This window comes from Heptranchias perlo, chromosome 16 (assembly GCF_035084215.1).
Source record: "Heptranchias perlo isolate sHepPer1 chromosome 16, sHepPer1.hap1, whole genome shotgun sequence".
NCBI classification, from domain to species: Eukaryota; Metazoa; Chordata; class Chondrichthyes; order Hexanchiformes; family Hexanchidae; genus Heptranchias; species Heptranchias perlo.
This window is the reverse complement of record NC_090340.1, coordinates 63,222,999-63,242,045: the sequence shown is the minus strand read 5'-3', so window position 1 is coordinate 63,242,045 and position 19,047 is coordinate 63,222,999. Positions and strand designations below refer to the sequence as shown.

Sequence of the window (19,047 nt, the reverse complement as noted above, 5' to 3'; positions counted from 1 at the left end):
ACTTTTTATTAACTAATCTTAATTACTTTAAGTTCCTCACTTTCATTAGACCCTTGGACTTCTGTTGGCAGTGTGCAGAAGAGAGAAAAAAGCATATTTCTTATTTCTCGTTCTGTTGTTCAGAATCTTGACTAACACACTTTGTTAGCCTTTGAAGTAGAATTTCTAATCCAGTGTTGATCATTGTACACAAGGGCTAGTGGAGGTGCGATTCAGTTTATTGTCTTGGGGGGAAATTGCATCAAAACTACAGCACAGAAACAGGCCATTCGGCCCAACTGGTCTGTGCCGTCGTTCATGCTCAACATGAGCCTTCTCCCTCCCTACATCATCTAACCCCATCAGGTACCCTTCTGTTCCTTTCTCCCTTGTGCTTATTTTAGCATCCCCTTAAATGCATCCATGCTATTTGTCTCAACTACTCCATGTGGTAGTGAGTTCCACATTCTCACCACTCTTTGGGTAAAGAAGTTTCTCCTGAATTCCCTATTGGATTTATTAGTGACTATTTTATATTTATAACCACCTAGTTTTGGACTCTTCAATCTTTTTTACACACACACACGCACACGCAGTCTACCCGAGCAAACCCTTTCATTATCGTAACGGTCTCCATCCGATTACCCCACCGCCTTCACTGTTCTAGAGAACGGACCCCCAGCCTGTCCTGATGAGGATATCCTTGCAGCTCTGGTGTCATCCCTCGGTATCGTTTTTGCACTCACTCCAATGCCTTTTATCATTTTTATAAAGGGAGATTAGAACTGTGTACACTACTCCAAGTGTGGTTTAACATAACTTCTTTTGCTTTGCAATTCTATCTCTCTAGAAATGAACCCTAGTCCTTTTTTTAACGGCCTTATTAACCTGCGTTGCTACTTTTAGTGATTTTGTGTACCCCTGGATCCCTCTGCTCCTCTACCCTGTTTAGACTTTTATTACCCAAGCATTATATGGCCTCCTTACTCCTTCCTACCAAAAGCGTACCAAAATGCACAACTCACACTTTTATCTATATTGAAATTAATTTGCCAATTACTTGCCTATTCTGCAAGATTATTAATGTCCTCTTGCATTTCGACACATTCTTCCTTTACATTAACTACACCCCCCAATTTGGTGTAATCTACAAATTTTGAAGTTGTACTTCCGATTCCCAAATCCACACCGATAAATTGTGTTCCTTTTCCCCCCCACCCTTCTCGAGCAAGAGATTTTTCAGCCATTCCCCGGGCACGTTATGAACTAGTAAGACTGCTCTTCAACTCATGAACTGGCATCAAAATGCTACGGGCTAAATTGGCATTGAACAGTTGCTGGGAAGAATATAGACTTGGAAAAACTTGCTTTTATGTAATGCCAGATTATATCTGTATCTGTGAAATGTCTTGTGTCTCACATACAATGCATTACCTTGAAGTGCAAAACATCGTAATCACTTTGTACACAGCAAGATCCTGCAAACAGTGATGAGGTGAATAACCAGTCCATCTGTTTGTCTTGGTGTTGGTTGAGGGACGAACTTCCTGTTCTTGGAGCAATGCCATGGGATCTTGAATGTCAACCTGGATCAATGGGAGATGAGGCCATGTCTCATTCAAATTTCCGAAGTGTCCGCATCAGGTTAGAAGTTTTCAAAGCTTGTGACTTAGAATTCTTTAAGATCATAACATAGGCAAGTTGTGTGTATCTGGATGAATTGCACCATGAGCGCAGTCTTGTGCACATTGAACCCCCTTTTCTCTGTGTGTTGGAGCAGTTGGGAGGGAGGGGAAACAAATGTTTGTGCTGGTCATTTGGGGCTGTGTTTGTGCTACTGCTGGAGGCTGGTTGAAGCGGACTGGTTTCTTTGTTGTATCGAGCTTAAATCTGAGGAGTGCCAATTTTGGTTAAAGAAACAATTACAGCTGTGAAGAGGGATGATAGGTTAGGATTATCAAATGAGGTCATATTTGTTGAGCTAAGGAACAAAAAAGGGGCAGTCACACCACTGGAAATGTATTATAGACCTCCAAACAGTTAGAGGCAGGCAGAAGAGCAAATATGTAGGCAAACTTCTGAGAAGTGCAAAAACAATAGGGCAGTAATAGGGGATTACTCACTTACTCAACAAATTCCCAATTATAGAGTCTATAATTGGGAATTTGGTGAGTAAGGGGTGAAGTGCATTAGTTTAGACAGGAGAGCGTACCGAGAGCGGGTCACAGCAACAACAAAACCAAACTGCAATGTGACGTCACAGGTAAGGCAGGTAGGTGGTTGGTGGTGAGTTCTGTTTTCTTTTTTCTTAGGACTATGTGTCAAGTAACATAGCATAAAACTAAATTTTGTTTTTAAAAAAACTAAACTTAATTTAATAAATTAAACAAGGCCAGTACTTGGTTCAACCTAAAAATAATTTGATTGGCATTGTAGTAATCAATTAAATAAATAAAATAGTTATGACGGGGCAGGAGATGTATTGCAGCTGCAATATGTGGGAGCTACCGGACAGTTTTGTCCATGGCGATTTCATCTGTGGTAAGTGTCTGCAGCTCGCTGAACTTTGGCTCCGATTGAGGAGCTGGAGTCCGAGCTGCAGACATTGCGATGTATTGGGAGGGAGAAAGTTACCTGGACATTTTGATCCAGGAGGCAGTCACGCCCCTTAGACTAAATACTGTAGAATTGGCACCTGGTCAGGGACAGGAGGGTGTGACTGTGAGTGAGGCAGGTATGGGGATCCAGGAGGTAGCATTGCAGGAGCCTCAGCCTCTGCACTTGTCCAATAGATATGAGGTTCTTGCAGCCCTTGTGGATGAGTGCAGGGAGGATGAGCAAACTGGTCATGGCACTGTGGTTCAGGGGGCCATTCAAGTGGGGGGAGTAAAAAGGAATGTGGTTGTAGTAGGCAACAGTATAGTTAGAGGGATAGATACTGTTCTCAGCAGCCAAGAGCGAGAGTCCCAAAGGTTGTATTGCCTACCCGGTGCCAGGGTTAAGGACATCTCAGGGCTGAAGAGAAACTTGGAGTGGGAGGGGGAGGATCCAGTTGTCGTGGTCCATGTAGGTACCAACAACATAGGTAGGACTAAGAAAGAGGTTCTGCTGAGGGAGTTTGAGCAGCTAGGGACTAAATTTAAAAAGCAGAACCACAAAGGTGGTTATCTCCAGGTTATTACCTGAGCCACGAGCAAATTGGCACAGAGTAAATCAGATCAGAGAGATGAATGCGTGGCTCAAAGATTGGTGTGGGAGAAGAGGGTTTTGATTCATGGGGCACTGGCACCAGTACTGGGGAAAGAGGGAGCTGTTCTGTTGGGACGGGCTTCACCTGAACCATGCTGGGACCAGTGTTCTGGCAAACCGAATAACTAGGGCGGTAGAGAAGGCTTTAAACTAAATAGAGGGTGGGGGGGAGGGCTCAGGTGGGGTGAAGTTTAGATTGATAGAGAAAAGGCAAGGAAGTAGTATAGGATAGTGATGGGAGTAATGATAAACAGTGTGTGTCAGGAAGGGACAGAACGTTCAAACATGAGTGCACGAGCAAATGGGGCCGGGGTAGGAAAGAATGGTAAAAAGACAAAATTAAAGGTTCTTTATCTGAATGCGCGCAGCATTCGTAATAAGATAGATGAATTGAAGGCACAAATAGAAACAAATGGGTATGATCTCGTGGCCATTACAGAGACGTGGTTGCAAGGTGACCAAGGTTGGGAGCTAAATATTCAGGGTTATTTAACATTTCGGAAGGATAGAAAAAAAGGTAAAGGTGATGGGGTTGCTCTGTTAATAAAGGATGAAATTGGTATAATAGTGAGAAATGATCTTGGCTCAAGATCAAGATGTCGAATCAATTTGGGTGGAGGTAAGAAATAGCAAGGGAACAAAATCACTGGTGGGAGTAGTATATAGGCCCCTTAACAGTAGCTGCATTGTAGGGCAAAATATAAATCAGGAAATAAGGGGGGCATGTAAAAAAAAAAGTAATGCAATAATTTTAACTTTCACATAGATTGGACTAATCAAATTGGCAAAAATAGCCCTGAGGAGGAGGTCATAGAGTGTATTCGGGACTGTTTCTTAGACCAATACGTCAGGGAACCAACCAGGGAACAGGCCATTTTGGATCTGGTAATAGGTAACACAACAGGATTAATTAATGATCTCAAAGTAAAGGATCCGTTGGGAAGCAGTGATCATAACATGATAGAATTTCACATCCAGTTTGAGAGCGAGGACCTTGGGTCTGAAACTACTGTATTAAATTTAAAATAAGGGCAATTATAAAGGAATGAGGATGGAATTGGCTGAAGTGGACTGGGTAATCAGGTTAGATGGTGGATAAGCAGTGGCAAACATTTAGAAAGATATTTTATGACTTGCAACAAAAATATATCCCTGTGAGGAGGAAAGACTCCACAAAAAGAGTGAACCAACCATGGCTAACTAAGGAAGTCAAGGATGGTATCAGGTTAAAAGAAAAAGCATACAACATGGCAAAGATTGCTGGTAAGCCTGAAGATTGTGAAAACTTTAAAAACCAGCAAAGGATGACTAAAAGAATAATAAAGAGGGAGAAAATAAATTGAGTAAACTTGCAAGAAATATAAAAACTGACAGGAAGAGGGTAGCTAAAGTAAACATTGGTCCCTTACAGGATGAGACTGGGGAAATAATAATGGCAAACAAGGAAATGGCAGAGGAATTGAACAGATGTTTTTTATCTGTCTTCACAGTAGAAGACACTAATAATATACCAATAATAGCAGAAAATCAAGGGGCAAAGGGGAGGGAGGAACTAAAAACAATCACTATCACGAGAGGAAAAAGTACTAGGTAAACTAATGGGTCTAAAGGCTGACAAGTCCCCTGGCCCTGATGGCTTGCATCCAAGGGTCTTAAAGGAAGTGGCTACAGAGATAGTGAATGCATTGGTTGTAATCTTCCAGAATTCACTAGATTCTGGAAAGGTCCCAGCGGATTGAAAAATCGCAAATGTAACACCCCTATTCAGGAAGGGAGTGAGACAGAAAACAGACCAGATGGATCAGTTAGCCTAACATCTGTCAGTGGGGAAATGCTAGAATCCATTATTAAGGAAGTAGTAGCAGGACATTTGGAGACTCATAATACAATCAAGGAGAGTCAGCATGGTTTAATGAAGGGGAACTTGTGTCTGACAAATTTATTAGAGTTCTTTGAGGATAAAGGGGAACCAATGGATGCAGTATATTTGGATTTCCAAAAGGCATTCAATAAGGTGCCACATAAAAGATTACTGCACAAGATAAGAGCTCATGGTGTTGGGAGTAATATACTGGCATGGATAGAGGATTGGCTAACTAACAGAAAACAAAGAGTTGGGATAAAAGGGTCATTTTCAAAATGGCAATCTGTAACTAGTGGGGTACTGCAGGGATCAGTGCTGGGGCCTCAACTATTTATAATATATGTCAATGACTTGGATGAAGGAACAGTGTCTTGTGGCCAAATTTGCTGCTGATACAAAGAAAGGTGGAAAAGCAAGTTGCGATGAGGACACAAAGTGTCTGCAAAGGGATATTGACAGGTTAAGCGAGTGGGCAAAAATTTGGCAGATGGAATATAATGTGGGAAAATGTGAAGTCATCCACTTTGGGAGGAAAAATAAAAAAGCAAATATTATTTGAATGGAGAAATACTACAAAATGCTGCGGTGCAGAGGGATCTGGGCGTCCTTGTACATGAAACACAAGAAGTCAACATACAGGTGCAGCAGGTAATCCGGAAGGGAAACGGAATATTGGTCTTTATTTCTAGGGGGATGGAGTATAAAAGCAGGGAAGTCATGCTACAACTGTACAGGGTGCTGTTGAGTCCACACCTGGAGTACTACGTACAGTTCTGGTGCCCTTATTTAAGGAAGGGCATACTTGCATTGGAGGCAGTTCAGAGAAGGTTCACTAGGTTGCTTCCCGGTATGGAAGGGTTGTCTTATGAGGAAAGATTGAACAGCTTGGGTCTATACTCATTGGAGTTTAGAAGAATGAGAGGAGATCTTATTGAAACATACAAGATTCTGAGGGGACTCGATAGGGTAGATGCTGAGAGGATGTTACCCTCATGGGGGAATCTAAAACTAGGGGGCATAGTCTCAGAATAAGGGGTCGCCCGTTTAAGACGGAAATGAGGAGGAATTTTTTCTCCCAGAGGGTCGTGCATCTTTGGAATTCTTTATCCCAAAAAGCTGTGGAGGCTGAGTCATTGAATACATTCAAGGCTGAGTTCGACAAATTTTTGATCAGCAAGGGAGTCAAAGGATATGGGGAAAAGGCGGGAAAGTGGAGTTGAGGTAAAAATCAGATCAGCCGTGATCTCATTGAATGGCGGAGCAGGCTCGAGGGGCCGAATGGCCTACACCTGCTCCTACCTCTTGTGGGATTTCAACTACTCGAATATTAACTGGGACACGAACAGTGTGAAGGGTATTGAGGGTGCAAAATTCTTAAATTGCATTCGGGAACTTTTTTAGCCAGTATGTAGCAAGCCCAGCAACAGGGGGCAGTTCTGGATTTAGTTTTAGGAAGTGAAGCTAGGCAGGTGGAAGGAGTAGCAGTGGGAGAGCATTTTGGTGGTAGTGATAATAATTCATTTAGATTTAGCATAGTGATGGGACAGGAGTAAAAGTTCTCAATTGGGGAAAGGCCAATTTTACTAAGCTGAGAAGTGATTTAGCAAAAATGGATTGGAAACAACGAGGAGGTAAATCAATGTCGGAGCAGTGGGAGGCATTCAACGGAGAGATTTAAGGGATTTTCTTTTTATTCGTTCATGGGATGTGGGTGTCGCTGGCCAGACCTGCATTTATTGCCCATCCCTAATTGCCCTTGAGAAGGTGGTGGTGAGTCGCCTTCTTGAACCGCTGCAGTCCGTGTGGTGAAGGTTCTCCCACAGTGCTGTTAGGGAGTTCCAGGATTTTGACCCAGCAACGATGAAGGAACAGTGATCTATTTCCAAGTCTGGATGGTGTGTGACTTGGAGGGCAACGTGCAGGTGGTGTTGTTCCCATGTACCTGCTGCTCTTGTCCTTCTAGGTGGTAGAGGTCGCGGGTTTGGGAGGTGCTGTCGAAGAAGCCTTGGCGAGTTGCTGCAGTGCATCCTGTGGATGGTGCACACTGTGCAGCCACTGTGTGCCGGTGGTGAAGGGAGTGAACGTTTAGGGTGGTGGATGGGGTGCTAATCAAGTGGGCTGCTTTGTCCTGGATGGTGTCGAGCTTCTTGAGTGTTGTTGGAGCTGCACTCATCGAGGCAAGTGGAGAGTATTCCCTCACACTCCTGACTTGTGCCTTGTAGATGGTGGAAAGGCTTTGGGGAGTCAGGGGGTGAGTCACTCGCCACAGAATACCCAGCCTCTGACCTGCTCTTGTAGCCACAGTATTTATATGGCTGGTCCAGTTAAGTTTCTGGTCAATGGTGACCCCCAGGATGTTGATGGTGGGGGATTCGGCGATGATAATGCAGTTGAATGACATGGGGAGGTGGTTAGACTCTCTTATTGGAGATGGTCATTGCCTGGCACTTGTCTGGCGTGAATGTTACTTGCCACTTATGAGCCCAAGCCTGGATGTTGTCCAGATCTTGCTGCATGTGGGCTTGGATTGAGTAAACATGTTCCCACAAAGAAAAAGGATGGGACTGCCAAATCTAGAGCTCCCTGGATGTCAAGGAACATACAGGGTAAGATAAGGAAAGTTGATGTCTGACACCGAGAGCTCAATACTAGAGAAAGCTTAGAGGAGTATACGAAGTGCAGGGGTGAAATTAAAAAAGAAATTTAGGAAAGCAAAGAGAGGACTTGAAAAAAATATGAGCAAGGAAAACCCAAAGATGATTTATAAAAACATAAAGAGCAAGAGGATAACAAAGGAAAGAGTAGGGCCTATTAGAGACCAAAAAGGTAACGTGTGGAGGCGGAAGATGTTGGTATGGTTCTTAATGAATACTTTGTGTCTGTCTTCACAAAAGAGAGGGATGATGCAGACATTGTCATTAAGGAGGAGGAATGTGAAATATTGGATGGGATAAACATAGTGAAAGAGGAAGCATTAAGGGTATTAGCATCTTTGAAAATAGATAAATCACCAGCCCGGATGAAATGTATCCCAGGCCGTTAAAAGAAGCAAGGGAGGAAGTAGCGGAGGCTCTGACCATTGTTTTCCAATCCTTACTGGCTACAGGCGTGGTGCCAGAGGATTGGAGAACTGCTAATGTTGTACTGTTTAAAAAGGATGCGAGGGATAGACCGAGTAATTATAGGCCAGTCAGTTTAACCTCAGTGGTGGGCAAATTATTGGAATCAATTCTGAGGGACTGGATACACTGTCACTGAGAAAGGCACGGGTTAATCAAGGAAGGTCGTGTCTGACTAACTTGATTGAATTTTTTGAGGAGGTAACAAGGAGGGTCGAAGAGGGTAGCGCGTTTGATGTAGTGTACATGGATTTTTAGCAAGGCTTTTGACAAGGTCCCACATGGCTGACTGGTCAAAAAGGTACAAGCCCATGGGATCCAAGGGAAAGTGGCAAGTTAGATCCAAAATTGGCTCAGTGGCAGGAAGCAAAGGGTAATGGTCAGTGGGTGTTTTTACAACTGGAAGGCTGTTTCCAATGGGGTTCCGCAGGGTTCAGTACTAGGACCCTTGCTTTTTGTGGTATATATTAATTATTTGGATTTAAATTAAGGGGGCATGATTAAGAAGTTTGCAGATGATACAAAACTTGGCCTTGTGGTTGACATTGAGGAGGAAAGCTGCAGACTACAGGAAGATATCAATGGACTGGTCAGGTGGGCAGAAAAGTGGCAAATGGAATCAAACCAGAGAAGTGTGAGGTAATGCATTTGGGGAGGGCAAACAAGGCAAGGGAGTACACAATAAATGGGAGGATACTGAGGTGTCGAGGAACAGAGGGACCTTGGAGTGCATGTCCACAGATCCCTGAAGATAGCAGGACAGGTAGGCAAGGTGGTTAAGAAGGCATATGGAATACTCTCCTTTATTAGCCAAGGCATAGAATATAAGAGCAGGGAGGTTATGTTGGAACTGTATAAAACCCTAGGTAGGCCACAGCTTGAGTACTGCATATAGTTCTGGTCGTCACATTACAGGAAAGACGTGATTGCACTAGAGAGGGTACAGAGGAGATTTACGAGGTTGTTGCCAGGACTGGAGAATTTTAGTTATGAGGAAAGATTGGATAGGCTGGGGTTGTTTTCTTTGGACAGAGGAGGCTGAGGGGTGATTTAATTAAGGTGTACAAAATTGAGGGGCTTAGAGTGGATAGGAAGGACCTATTTCCCTTAGCAGAGAGGTCAATAACCAGGGGGCATAGATTTAAAGTAATTGTAGAAGGATTAGAGGAGAGCTAAGGACAATTTTTTTCACCCAGAGGGAGAAAGGGGTCTGGAACATTTAAAAAGTATTTGGATACGCACTTGAAGTGCCGTAAGCTACAAGGCTGCGGACCAAGTGCTGGAAAGTGGGATTAGGCTGGGTGCTCATTTACAGCTGGTGCAGATGTGATGGGCCGAATGGGCTCCTTCTGTGCCGTAAATTTTCTATGATTGAGTTCAAGTTCAGGCTTGAAGTTTGCAACTTTTAGGCAGGTCTTGAGTGGTGGATGTGATGTGTGGCTCCTGAGATAGGGACCAGCAGCTCGTGTTTATTGATCGAAGGCAGCTGATCGGTGTTAAGTTTGACATGAAAGTTGGCTGGCTCCTTCACTCCTGCACCTGCAACTATTAACTTGAGGCTTGCCAGTACTGATATGCAAATTAAGTCTTGGCAGTATTTACACTTGACTGGCTTATCAGGATCTCTCCAACACTGTGTAAATGAATTTGATCAAAGTGTTTCCTGTAACATTTAAACTGATACTCGTGTGAGGGGATGCTTTTGCGGAGCTTTTTAAAAATATATATATATCCAGGTCAAGTTCAGAGTGGGTTAGTTATGCAGTCACGCTCCATCAAGCACTCTAAGATAAGATACAGAATGTGTAGGTGGAAAGTAAAGCCAAGAGTCAGCTTGGCTCAGTCTGTGTGGGTTAAAGCTTCACTCCAGGACTTGAATGTGTAATCACAGCTGACTCTCATAAAAAAATATAAGTAGTAGGAGCAGGAGTCGGCCATACGGCCCCTTGAGCCTGATCCGCCATTCATTAAGATCATGGCTGATCATCTACCTCAACTCCACTTTCCCATCCGATCCCCATATCCCTTAATTCACGTGGAGTCCAAAAATCTATTGATCTCGGCCTTGAATATACTCAATGACTGAGCATCCACGGCCCTCTGGGTAGAGAATTCCAAAGATTCACAACCCTCTGAGTGAAGAAATTTTTCCGTGTCTTGGTCCTACATAGCTGACCCCTTATATTGAGACCCTGACTCCAGTGCAGTACTGAGGGACTGCTGTACTGTTGGAAATGTTGCCCTTCAGATGAGCTGCTAAACCAACGTCCTGTCTGCCTTTTCAGGTAGACATTAGATCCAGTGGCGACATTAGATCCAGTGGCATTATTTGAAGAGTTTTCATTGTGTCCTGTTGAATATTCCTCCCTCAACCAAAACTACTAAAACAGATGAATTCTATCACTGCAGTTTGCTGTGTATAAAATGACTGCACATGCTCACGTACATCAACGTGCTTCTAACTAATTTTATTGTATGTGATCAGTTTTAAAGTGCTATTTAAGTGCAAGTTCTTTTTTCCTTGAGTACCCCTATTGTACCAGTGTTCCATATCCCATGACTCATTTCATGGTAAGAGACCCTCTTTAAATATCTCGGGAACGAGAGAGGGATGCTTGACCGTTTTACCATGACAGTGGGGAGGTGAGATCTGAGGACGTGGAAGTAAGTGGTGGAGTACTAAATCATTACTTTGTGACTGTTTTTAATATTAAAGGGGAAAAGGCAAGAGATGCCTTAGTTGAGAATAAGGGATGGAGCAGACTGGAAGTTGTTCATAGGGAAGGCATAGTAGAAAGTTTCTGGGTTGTTGATAATCCAGGGACGCTGTTGGAGTTGGCTGCGGAGATCTCCTCATTGATAGCTCTGTCAAAGTTTATTGGAATTGAGTAATATCCAATGGAAAGTAGCAAATGTGAACCTTGTTTTATTTTTTTTTAAAAAACAGGCAGGGACGACATTTCAAATTAGACCTGTGAGCCAAACCTTAATTTTGAGGAAAGTGTTGAAGGCATTATCTGAAGGACAGGAGCTGATTGGAGACCCAGTGTCGGTTCAGAAGGGGCAGGTTACATACAGATCTGGACATTATCTACCTGATTTTAGGAATTGTAAACAATTTTACAACACCAAGTTATAGTCCAACAAATTTATTTTAAATTCCACAAGCTTCCGGAGGCTTCCTCCTTCCTCAGGTGAATGGTGTGGAAATGAACTTTTCGAATCCTTCGCATTTGAAAATCACAACAATGCCTGGTGATTACTGCCCGTTGCCAAGGCAATCACAGTGAGCAGACAGAGAGGTGTCACCGAAAAGGCCACCGAATATACAAACCCCCCAAAAAAAAGAGAGAGAGAGAGAGAAGGAAGACAGTTAATGACCCGTTATATTAAAAACAGATAACATTTGTTCGCTGGTGGGGTTACGTGTAGTGTGACATGAACCCAAGATCCCGGTTGAGGCCGTCCTCATGGGTGCGGAACTTGGCTATCAATTTCTGCTCGACGATTTTGCGTTGTCGTGTGTCTCGAAGGCCGCCTTGGAGTACGCTTACCCGAAGGTCGGTGGCTGAATGTCCTTGACTGCTGAAGTGTTCCCCAACAGGGAGAGAACCCTCCTGTTTGGCGATTGTTGCGCGGTGTCCGTTCATCCATTGTCGCAGTGTCTGCATGGTCTCGCCAACGTACCATGCTCTGGGGTATCCTTTCCTGCAACGTATGAGGTAGACAACGTTGGCCGAGTCACAGGAGTATGAACCGTGCACCTGGTGGGTGGTGTCCTCTCGTGTGATGGTGGTATCTGTGTCGATGATCTGGCATGTCTTGCAGAGGTTACCGTGGCAGGGTTGTGTGGTGTCGTGGACGCTGTTCTCCTGAAAGCTGGGTAATTTGCTGCGAACGATGGTTTGTTTGAGGTTGGGTGGCTGTTTAAAGGCGAGTAGTGGAGGTGTGGGGATGGCCATAGCGAGGTGTTCGTCATCATTGATGACATGTTGAAGGCTGCGGAGAACATGGCGTAGTTTCTCCGCTCCGGGGAAGTACTGGACGACGAAGGGTACTTTGTTGGTTGCGTCCCGTGTTAGTCTTCTGAGGAGGTCAACGCGATTTTTCGCTGTGGCCCGTCGGAACGGTCGATCGATGAGTCGAGCATCATATCCCGTTCTTACTAGGGCGTCTTTCAGCGTCTGTAGGTGTCCATCGCGTTCCTCCTCGTCTGAGCAGACCCTGAGGAAGGAGGAAGCCTCCGAAAGCTTGTGGAATTTAAAATAAATTTGTTGGACTATAACTTGGTGTTGTAAAATTGTTTACAATTGTCAACCCCAGTCCATCACCGGCATCTCCACATCATGATTTTAGGAAGGCATTTAACACTGCACATAACAGATTGATTCACAAGGTGCATGCCCATGGGATAGATGGCAAAATGTTAGGCTGTAGTAATCGATGCTCAGCTAAAAGGTGGTTCCTGGAGAGAGTACAAACACACAAGATAATTGGCAAAAGAACCAGAGAGGAGATGAGAATTTATTTTGGCCAGCGAGTTATGATCTGGAATGCACTGCCCAAAAGAGTGGTGGAAGCAGATTTGATAGTAACTTTCAAAAGGGAATTGGATTTATTCTTGAAAATTGGCAGGGCTGTGTGGAAAGAGCGGGGGAGTGGGACTAATTGGATAGCTCTTTCAAAGAGCCGGCACAGGCATGATGGGCCAAATGGCCGCCTTCTGTGCTGCATGGTTCTACATTAAATCAGTTGATAGTGGAGTTCCTCGGGAGTCAATGTTGGGGCCGCTATTTGTCATTTTTGTAATTGGCTTAAAGGGTGGAATATTGTCCAAGGTGTCGTCAGGTTGTGGATGACACCAGATTTGGTGCAGTGCCTATTATGTGAACCAAAGGGAGTTGGCCAGGCTAGGTCAGTGGGCAGAGGGGTGGTAGGTCGAATTCAGTACAAAGGGTTAGTCGTAAGATTAGTTAGAAGCTAGAATATGGAGTCCACGTTACAGGGTAACATGCTTGAGGTAACAGCAGAAAAGAGATCCGATTTGCCCAATTTTCTCACTGTCCGAAGGTGTTGACTTCTTGCTGGGACACATGACACTTCAGCAGGCACTTGTCCTCTAGCGGTTCTTCATGTGAACCTCGACTGTGACTGAGTGGCTGGCCTAATCGATGGCAAACTTAAGCCCAATGTAAGAACATAGCCAGTATTCCCTACCCTCACCCTAGGCACTGAGGTCACTTGTAGCCCTCCTATCGCCTCCCAGGATTAGATTAATGAGCTCTGCACAGACTGGGAATCTAACCCGAGATCTTCCTGGTTTCTGAGGCTTCGCAGATCACTGAGCAAACTGGCCTTTTCGCCCTTGTAATTACACCGGATTATTTTCTAGGAGAATGAAAGTAACTTCAGTAAATATCTGCTGGGCATCATTTCCTTTCTGCTGTGGTTTGCAATGTAATTTGTGGTTATCTGTTGTTCAAATCAGTCGATGCAATCTGGGAGGATTCTTCAAATTGGATGGCGGACAACACACTTGTCAAATTAAGAAATTGAAGTGCTGTAAATCCAAAATTAATGCCTGTGATTCATCTCAAAGAGCCACGAATAAATGCAGCAACAACCGGCATTTGCATAGTACCATTCACATAGAAAAAATATTGCAGCAGTGATGTTTGATTATTTGTTTGTGGGATGACATTTACAGCCATGGTATCGTGAGACAGTGACAATGTTGAATGTGAGACTTTGGGGTAAGCTGGAGTAGGACTTGGAATAAATCTTGCGAAGACTAAACAGGGTCTTAAATGGCTGAAGGCACGTAATAGGCACTGTTCCAGGTATCAGCAATAATATCTGTAAATCTTCACGTTCACGAACATAACTTTTCAAGACCTTTAGTCCCCACTCTGGAGACTTGAGCACATAATTTAGGCCGACACTCCCAGTGCCAGTACTGAGGGAGTGCTGCACTGTCAGAGGTGCCGTCTTTTGGATGAGATGTTAAACCGAAGTCCTGTCTGCCCTCATGGATGTAAAAGAGTTTGTGACGGTGCTCAAAGAAGAGCAGGGGAGTTCTCCCTGCTATCCTGGCCAATATTGATCCCTCAACCAACATCACTAAAACAGTTTAATTGCTCACTTATCTCATTGCTGTTTGGAACCTTGCTGTGCGCAATTTGGCTGCCTGTTTTTCCTACATTGCAACAGCGGCTACACTTTGAAGTAATTCATTGGCTGTAAAGTGCTTTGGGACGTCATGAGGTGGTGAAAGGTGCTATATAAATGCAAGTTCTTTCTTTCTAACTGACATATTGAGTAGCTTGTCTTCTGAACTGTGAGCCTTTTTACTTAGTGGTGCTGATCTGATGACATTGATGCTGGATTCGATCAACACTTGGGTGCATACTTCTGTTCTGATGCAGCTTTAGCAACACAGCAACCTTTCCCATGTATTGCAGTGTTCATGGGGTTGAAGTTACTGAGTGAAAAACAGGCGTGCAGTGAATAGCTGTAGATCTTTGTTTAATTTAAAAACAGCACCACCTGCTGTCTGCCCTCAACAGTGGAATGGTTCAATCTGAGTAACTGCCTGAAAGCATTGTAGATTTTTAAAATCTCTTCCCTCCCTCCCCCAACCTCCCTTTTTTAAAAAAAACACTTAATCAATTGTTGGGTGCAGTTCACCAACTCTGATTTGGAAATTCCATCTGCATAACTTGCAACGACAGCCTGTTGATTTTTTTTTTACACACAGTATTTGGTCTCTGTGTTAATGTTTGACCCCATCCTTTGTGTACCCCTAGAAACTGAGTGGTTTGCTGGAGTCACATTGGCCAGACCGGGTAAGGAAGGCGGGTTTCCTTCCCTAAAAGGACGTTAGTGAACCAGTTGGGTTTTTATGACAATCCGACAGCTTCATGGTCACTTTTATTGATGCTAGCTTTTTATTTCCATATTTTTCAAAAATGTTGTTCAAATTCTCAAACTCATGTTCTCTATTATTGGTTCAGGCCTCTGGATTACTAGTCAAGTAACCTAACCACTACACCACCATACCCTGTAATGCACATTTTGAATACAGGGATTTTGGATTTTCTACCTTTGCCCCTTCATCTCCTGAAAGTACTGGGGCACATTTCCACAGGATCTACACCTCTATTCAAGTAGCCACTAGTTATGCGAGAGGGCATGAACATGGGGCATCACAGCAGAGCCCAGTATCCTCCTGCCCCAGTATCCAGGTGTGTCTTTCCAGCCAGGGCTAACAATCAGAAGTGGGCAAGCACTGACTTCTGCCTCCAGGTGTACTGAGGACTACAGTATAAGCACAGTCTTTAGTATAATCAGAACATACTTTCTACAAGATTAATTAATACTGTGTACAGAAACTAACCAGGTTTATCCAGGGGTTAATTTGTTTTAACTTTGTGCTATAAATGCTGCGAAGAGCTCGATTTGTAATGGAGGTGCCTTTGTCTTCCTTGCAGTTCGTTCTTTTGGGACCGAGGACCGGCCCACGGACCGGCCAATACCGCCGCGCGATGAAGTATTTGAATACATCATATTCCGAGGCAGTGATATCAAAGATCTCACTGTGTGTGAGCCTCCGAAGCCTCAGTGTTCTCTGCCTCAGGATCCTGCCATTGTTCAGGTGAGTTAAGGTGGTTTGTTGGGTGGATGCATCTGCTGTATTGCAGATCGAGATCAGCGATCTTGGGTGGGGGTGATGGCTACAATTGTCCAGGGCTCCTATTCCCTATGGCTGTGTAGTTGCCCTGACTGGAAAGTGTGCGATCATCAGATGAGGACAGGACCGGGCTCGGCTGTGGTGGCAAATAAACATGTTGACACTCACTGTTTGCGCTCACACACATGAATAATGACCATGGAGGTATTAGAGGGCATCTAATTCTCATGGTGTACCCCAGCAAGGAGTCGGTGGCTTCAGTTCAAGGGTGGAGAAGGCAGTTGGAAATGCCAGCACTCTTTGTTCTTGAGGTGAGTGTGTTGGCAGGCTATTCAGTCATGGCCGAGTCCTTCCCTATCCTTGCTTTGTGTCTGCACCGTGTGCTTCTCATAGGTGCCATTGTACAATGATGAGAATTGGGTTACTCTGACTGTTCTCGCCACCCCTTCCACTCAGCTAACTCTGGAGCACAATTGAAGTTGTCGTACCCTTGTGCACTGCCCCTCCCAGGCTAAGGTCAGCACAGACCAGAGATTGAACCTGGGACTGTCCTAATCTAAGTGGTTTATCTGCTCACTGGATGGAGGCTATTTGAAAAATTTGTCACTGAGGTCATTTTTAAAGCAAGGAAGAAAGCAAGCCTTGTTGGGATATTTTCAGGCCGTCAGTCAGCTGATGGTGGTTTGTGTGTCTATGATGACCAGTTTACACTTAAAAATCTGAAGAAACTCCTTTTGATGGCATGTGGATTGCAAATATAATTTATGTTTATATGAGATGCACTTCTTGCCACAATGCTGCTGTATTTGAGGTCTGCATTTGTTATGTTACGGTGTGGGGTATGAGTTGAGGGTGCAGAGGTTAGGAAAAGTGTACAATTGGCCATGAGTGAAGATGGCCAAAAAACATGTGATTTTGGCAGAAGCCATCACAGCGCACAAGCCTACTCATCTAACCCTGTCAGCATATCCTCCTATTCCTTTCTCCCTCATGTACTTGTTTAGCTTCCTGTTAAATGCATCTATGCTATTCGCCTCAACTACTCATGTGGCAGGAAGTTCCACATTGTAACCATTCTCTGGGTTAAAAAAAACTTGTCCTGAATTCTTTATTGGATTTATTGATCATCTTTATATTTAAGACCCAAAGTGTTAGACTTCCCACAAGTGGAAACATCTTCTCCATGTTTACCCTATCAATCCCCATCATTGTCTTAAAGACCTCTCATAGGTCACTCCTCAGCCTTCTCTTTTCTGGAGTAGTATTGTGCAGCATTGCATCAGGTCTCTTTGCTGTACCTCCTAGTGGCCAGTAACTTAAGTGGCGAAGGCTTGTATGGTTGTGGAAGGTTTACTGCTTGGCCATGAAATGATTGAATGTCAAGGGGATGGAGAGTGGAGCTTGCAAGCTGCACACTGATCCCTCTAGCACTCTGAAGCTGTAACGTCACTAACTACTTTTTCTTCTTTGTCTCCACAGTCATCACTTGGCTCATCCTCGAGCTCTTCTTTTCAATCGGTGGGTTCCTATGCACCATTCAGCAGAATGCCAGCCTACAGCCAGTTTGGACCAAGCCCACTCGTGACGCAGCAGTACAACGCTGTAGGTGTCGGTAAGTCCAAATTAGAAGTGATTCTGCCCATCATCTGTACTTCCTTCAGTGCGACACTGAGGAAATGCTGCGTTGGAGCCATTGCCCTTTGCATCTCTGCAGAGATAGTGGATGCATTGGTTGTGACCTTTCAAAACTCCCTAGATTCTAGAACGGTCACCGTGGATTGGAAGGTAGCAAATGTAACACCGCTATTCAACAAAGGAGGGAGAGAAAACAGGGAACTACAAGCCAGTTAGCCTGTCATCAGTCGTCTGGAAAATGCTGGAATCCATTATTAAGGCAGTGGTAACAGGGCACTTAGAAAATCATAATCTGATTAGGCAGAGTCAATGTGGTTTTATGAAAGGGAAATTGTGTTTGACAAGGTTTCATGGGGTTGGAGGCAATATGTTAGCATGGATAGAGGATTGTTTTCTGTCCGTTAACCAGAGAGTAGGAATAAACGGGACATATTAAGGGGAACGGATAGGGTGGATAGAGAGAAACTATTTCCGCTGGTTGGGGATTCTAGGAGTAGGGGGCACAGTCTAAAAATTAGAGCCAGACCTTTCAGGAGTGAGATTAGAAAACATTTCTACACACAAAGGGTGGTAGAAGTTTGGAACTCTCTTCCGCAAACGGCAATTGATACCAGCTCAATTGCTAAATTTAAATCTGAGATAGATAGCTTTTTGGCAACCGAAGATATTAAGGGATATGGGCCAAAAGCAGGTATATATGGAGTTAGATCACAGATCAGCCATGATCCTAACAAATGGCAGAGCAGGGGCTGAATGGCCTACTCCTATGTTCCTATTTTCAGGTCGGCAGATTGTAACTAGTGGGGTGCAACAAGGATCAGTGCTTGGGGCCTCAGCTATTTACAATCTATATTAATGACTTGGATGAAGGGACTGAGTGTAATGTATCCAAATTTGGTGACGATATGGTGGGAAAGTAAGCTGTGAGGACAGAGTCTGCAAGTGAATATGGACAAGGTAAGGGAGCAGGCAAGAGGGTGACAAGTGGAGTATAATGTGAGGAAATGTGAGGTTATTCACTTTGGTAGGAAGAATAGAAAAGCAGAATTTTTTAAATGGCGAGAAACTATTAAATGTTGTAGAGAGATTTGGGTATCCTCGTACAAGAAACACGAAGTTAACATGCAGGTTCAGCAAGCAATTAGGAAGGCAAATGGCATTTTGGCCTTTATTGCAAGGCCAAGGTTGGAGTACAAGAGTAAGGAAGTCTTGCTACAATTGTACAGGGTTTTGGTGAGACCGCACCTGGAGTACTGTGTACAGTTTTGGTCTCCTTACCTATGGAAGGATCTGAGAGGTGATCTCATTGAAACATATAGATTCTGAGAGGGCTTGACAGGGTAGATGCTGAGAGGCTGTTTCCCCTGGCTGGAGAGTCTAGAACTAGGGGTCATAGTCTCAGAATAAGAGGTCGGTCATTTAAGACTGAGATGAGGAATTTCTTCACTCGGGGTTGTGAATCTGGAATTCTTTACCCCAGAGGGCAGTGGATGCTCAGTCATTGAGTATAT

At 44.1% G+C, this 19,047-nt stretch overlaps 1 protein-coding gene across 1 annotated transcript in view; it reads left to right on the top strand.

Annotated features, from left to right (window-relative positions):
- LOC137333833 (protein LSM14 homolog A-like) overlaps nucleotides 1–19,047 on the top strand; it is a 56,137-nt gene that overhangs the window by 16,533 nt on the left and 20,557 nt on the right. The window contains exons 2-3 of the mRNA XM_067998199.1: nucleotides 15,702–15,865; nucleotides 17,381–17,513. Coding sequence (XP_067854300.1) covers nucleotides 15,702–15,865; nucleotides 17,381–17,513 — 297 coding nt within the window. The remainder of the gene's footprint in view (nucleotides 1–15,701; nucleotides 15,866–17,380; nucleotides 17,514–19,047) is intronic.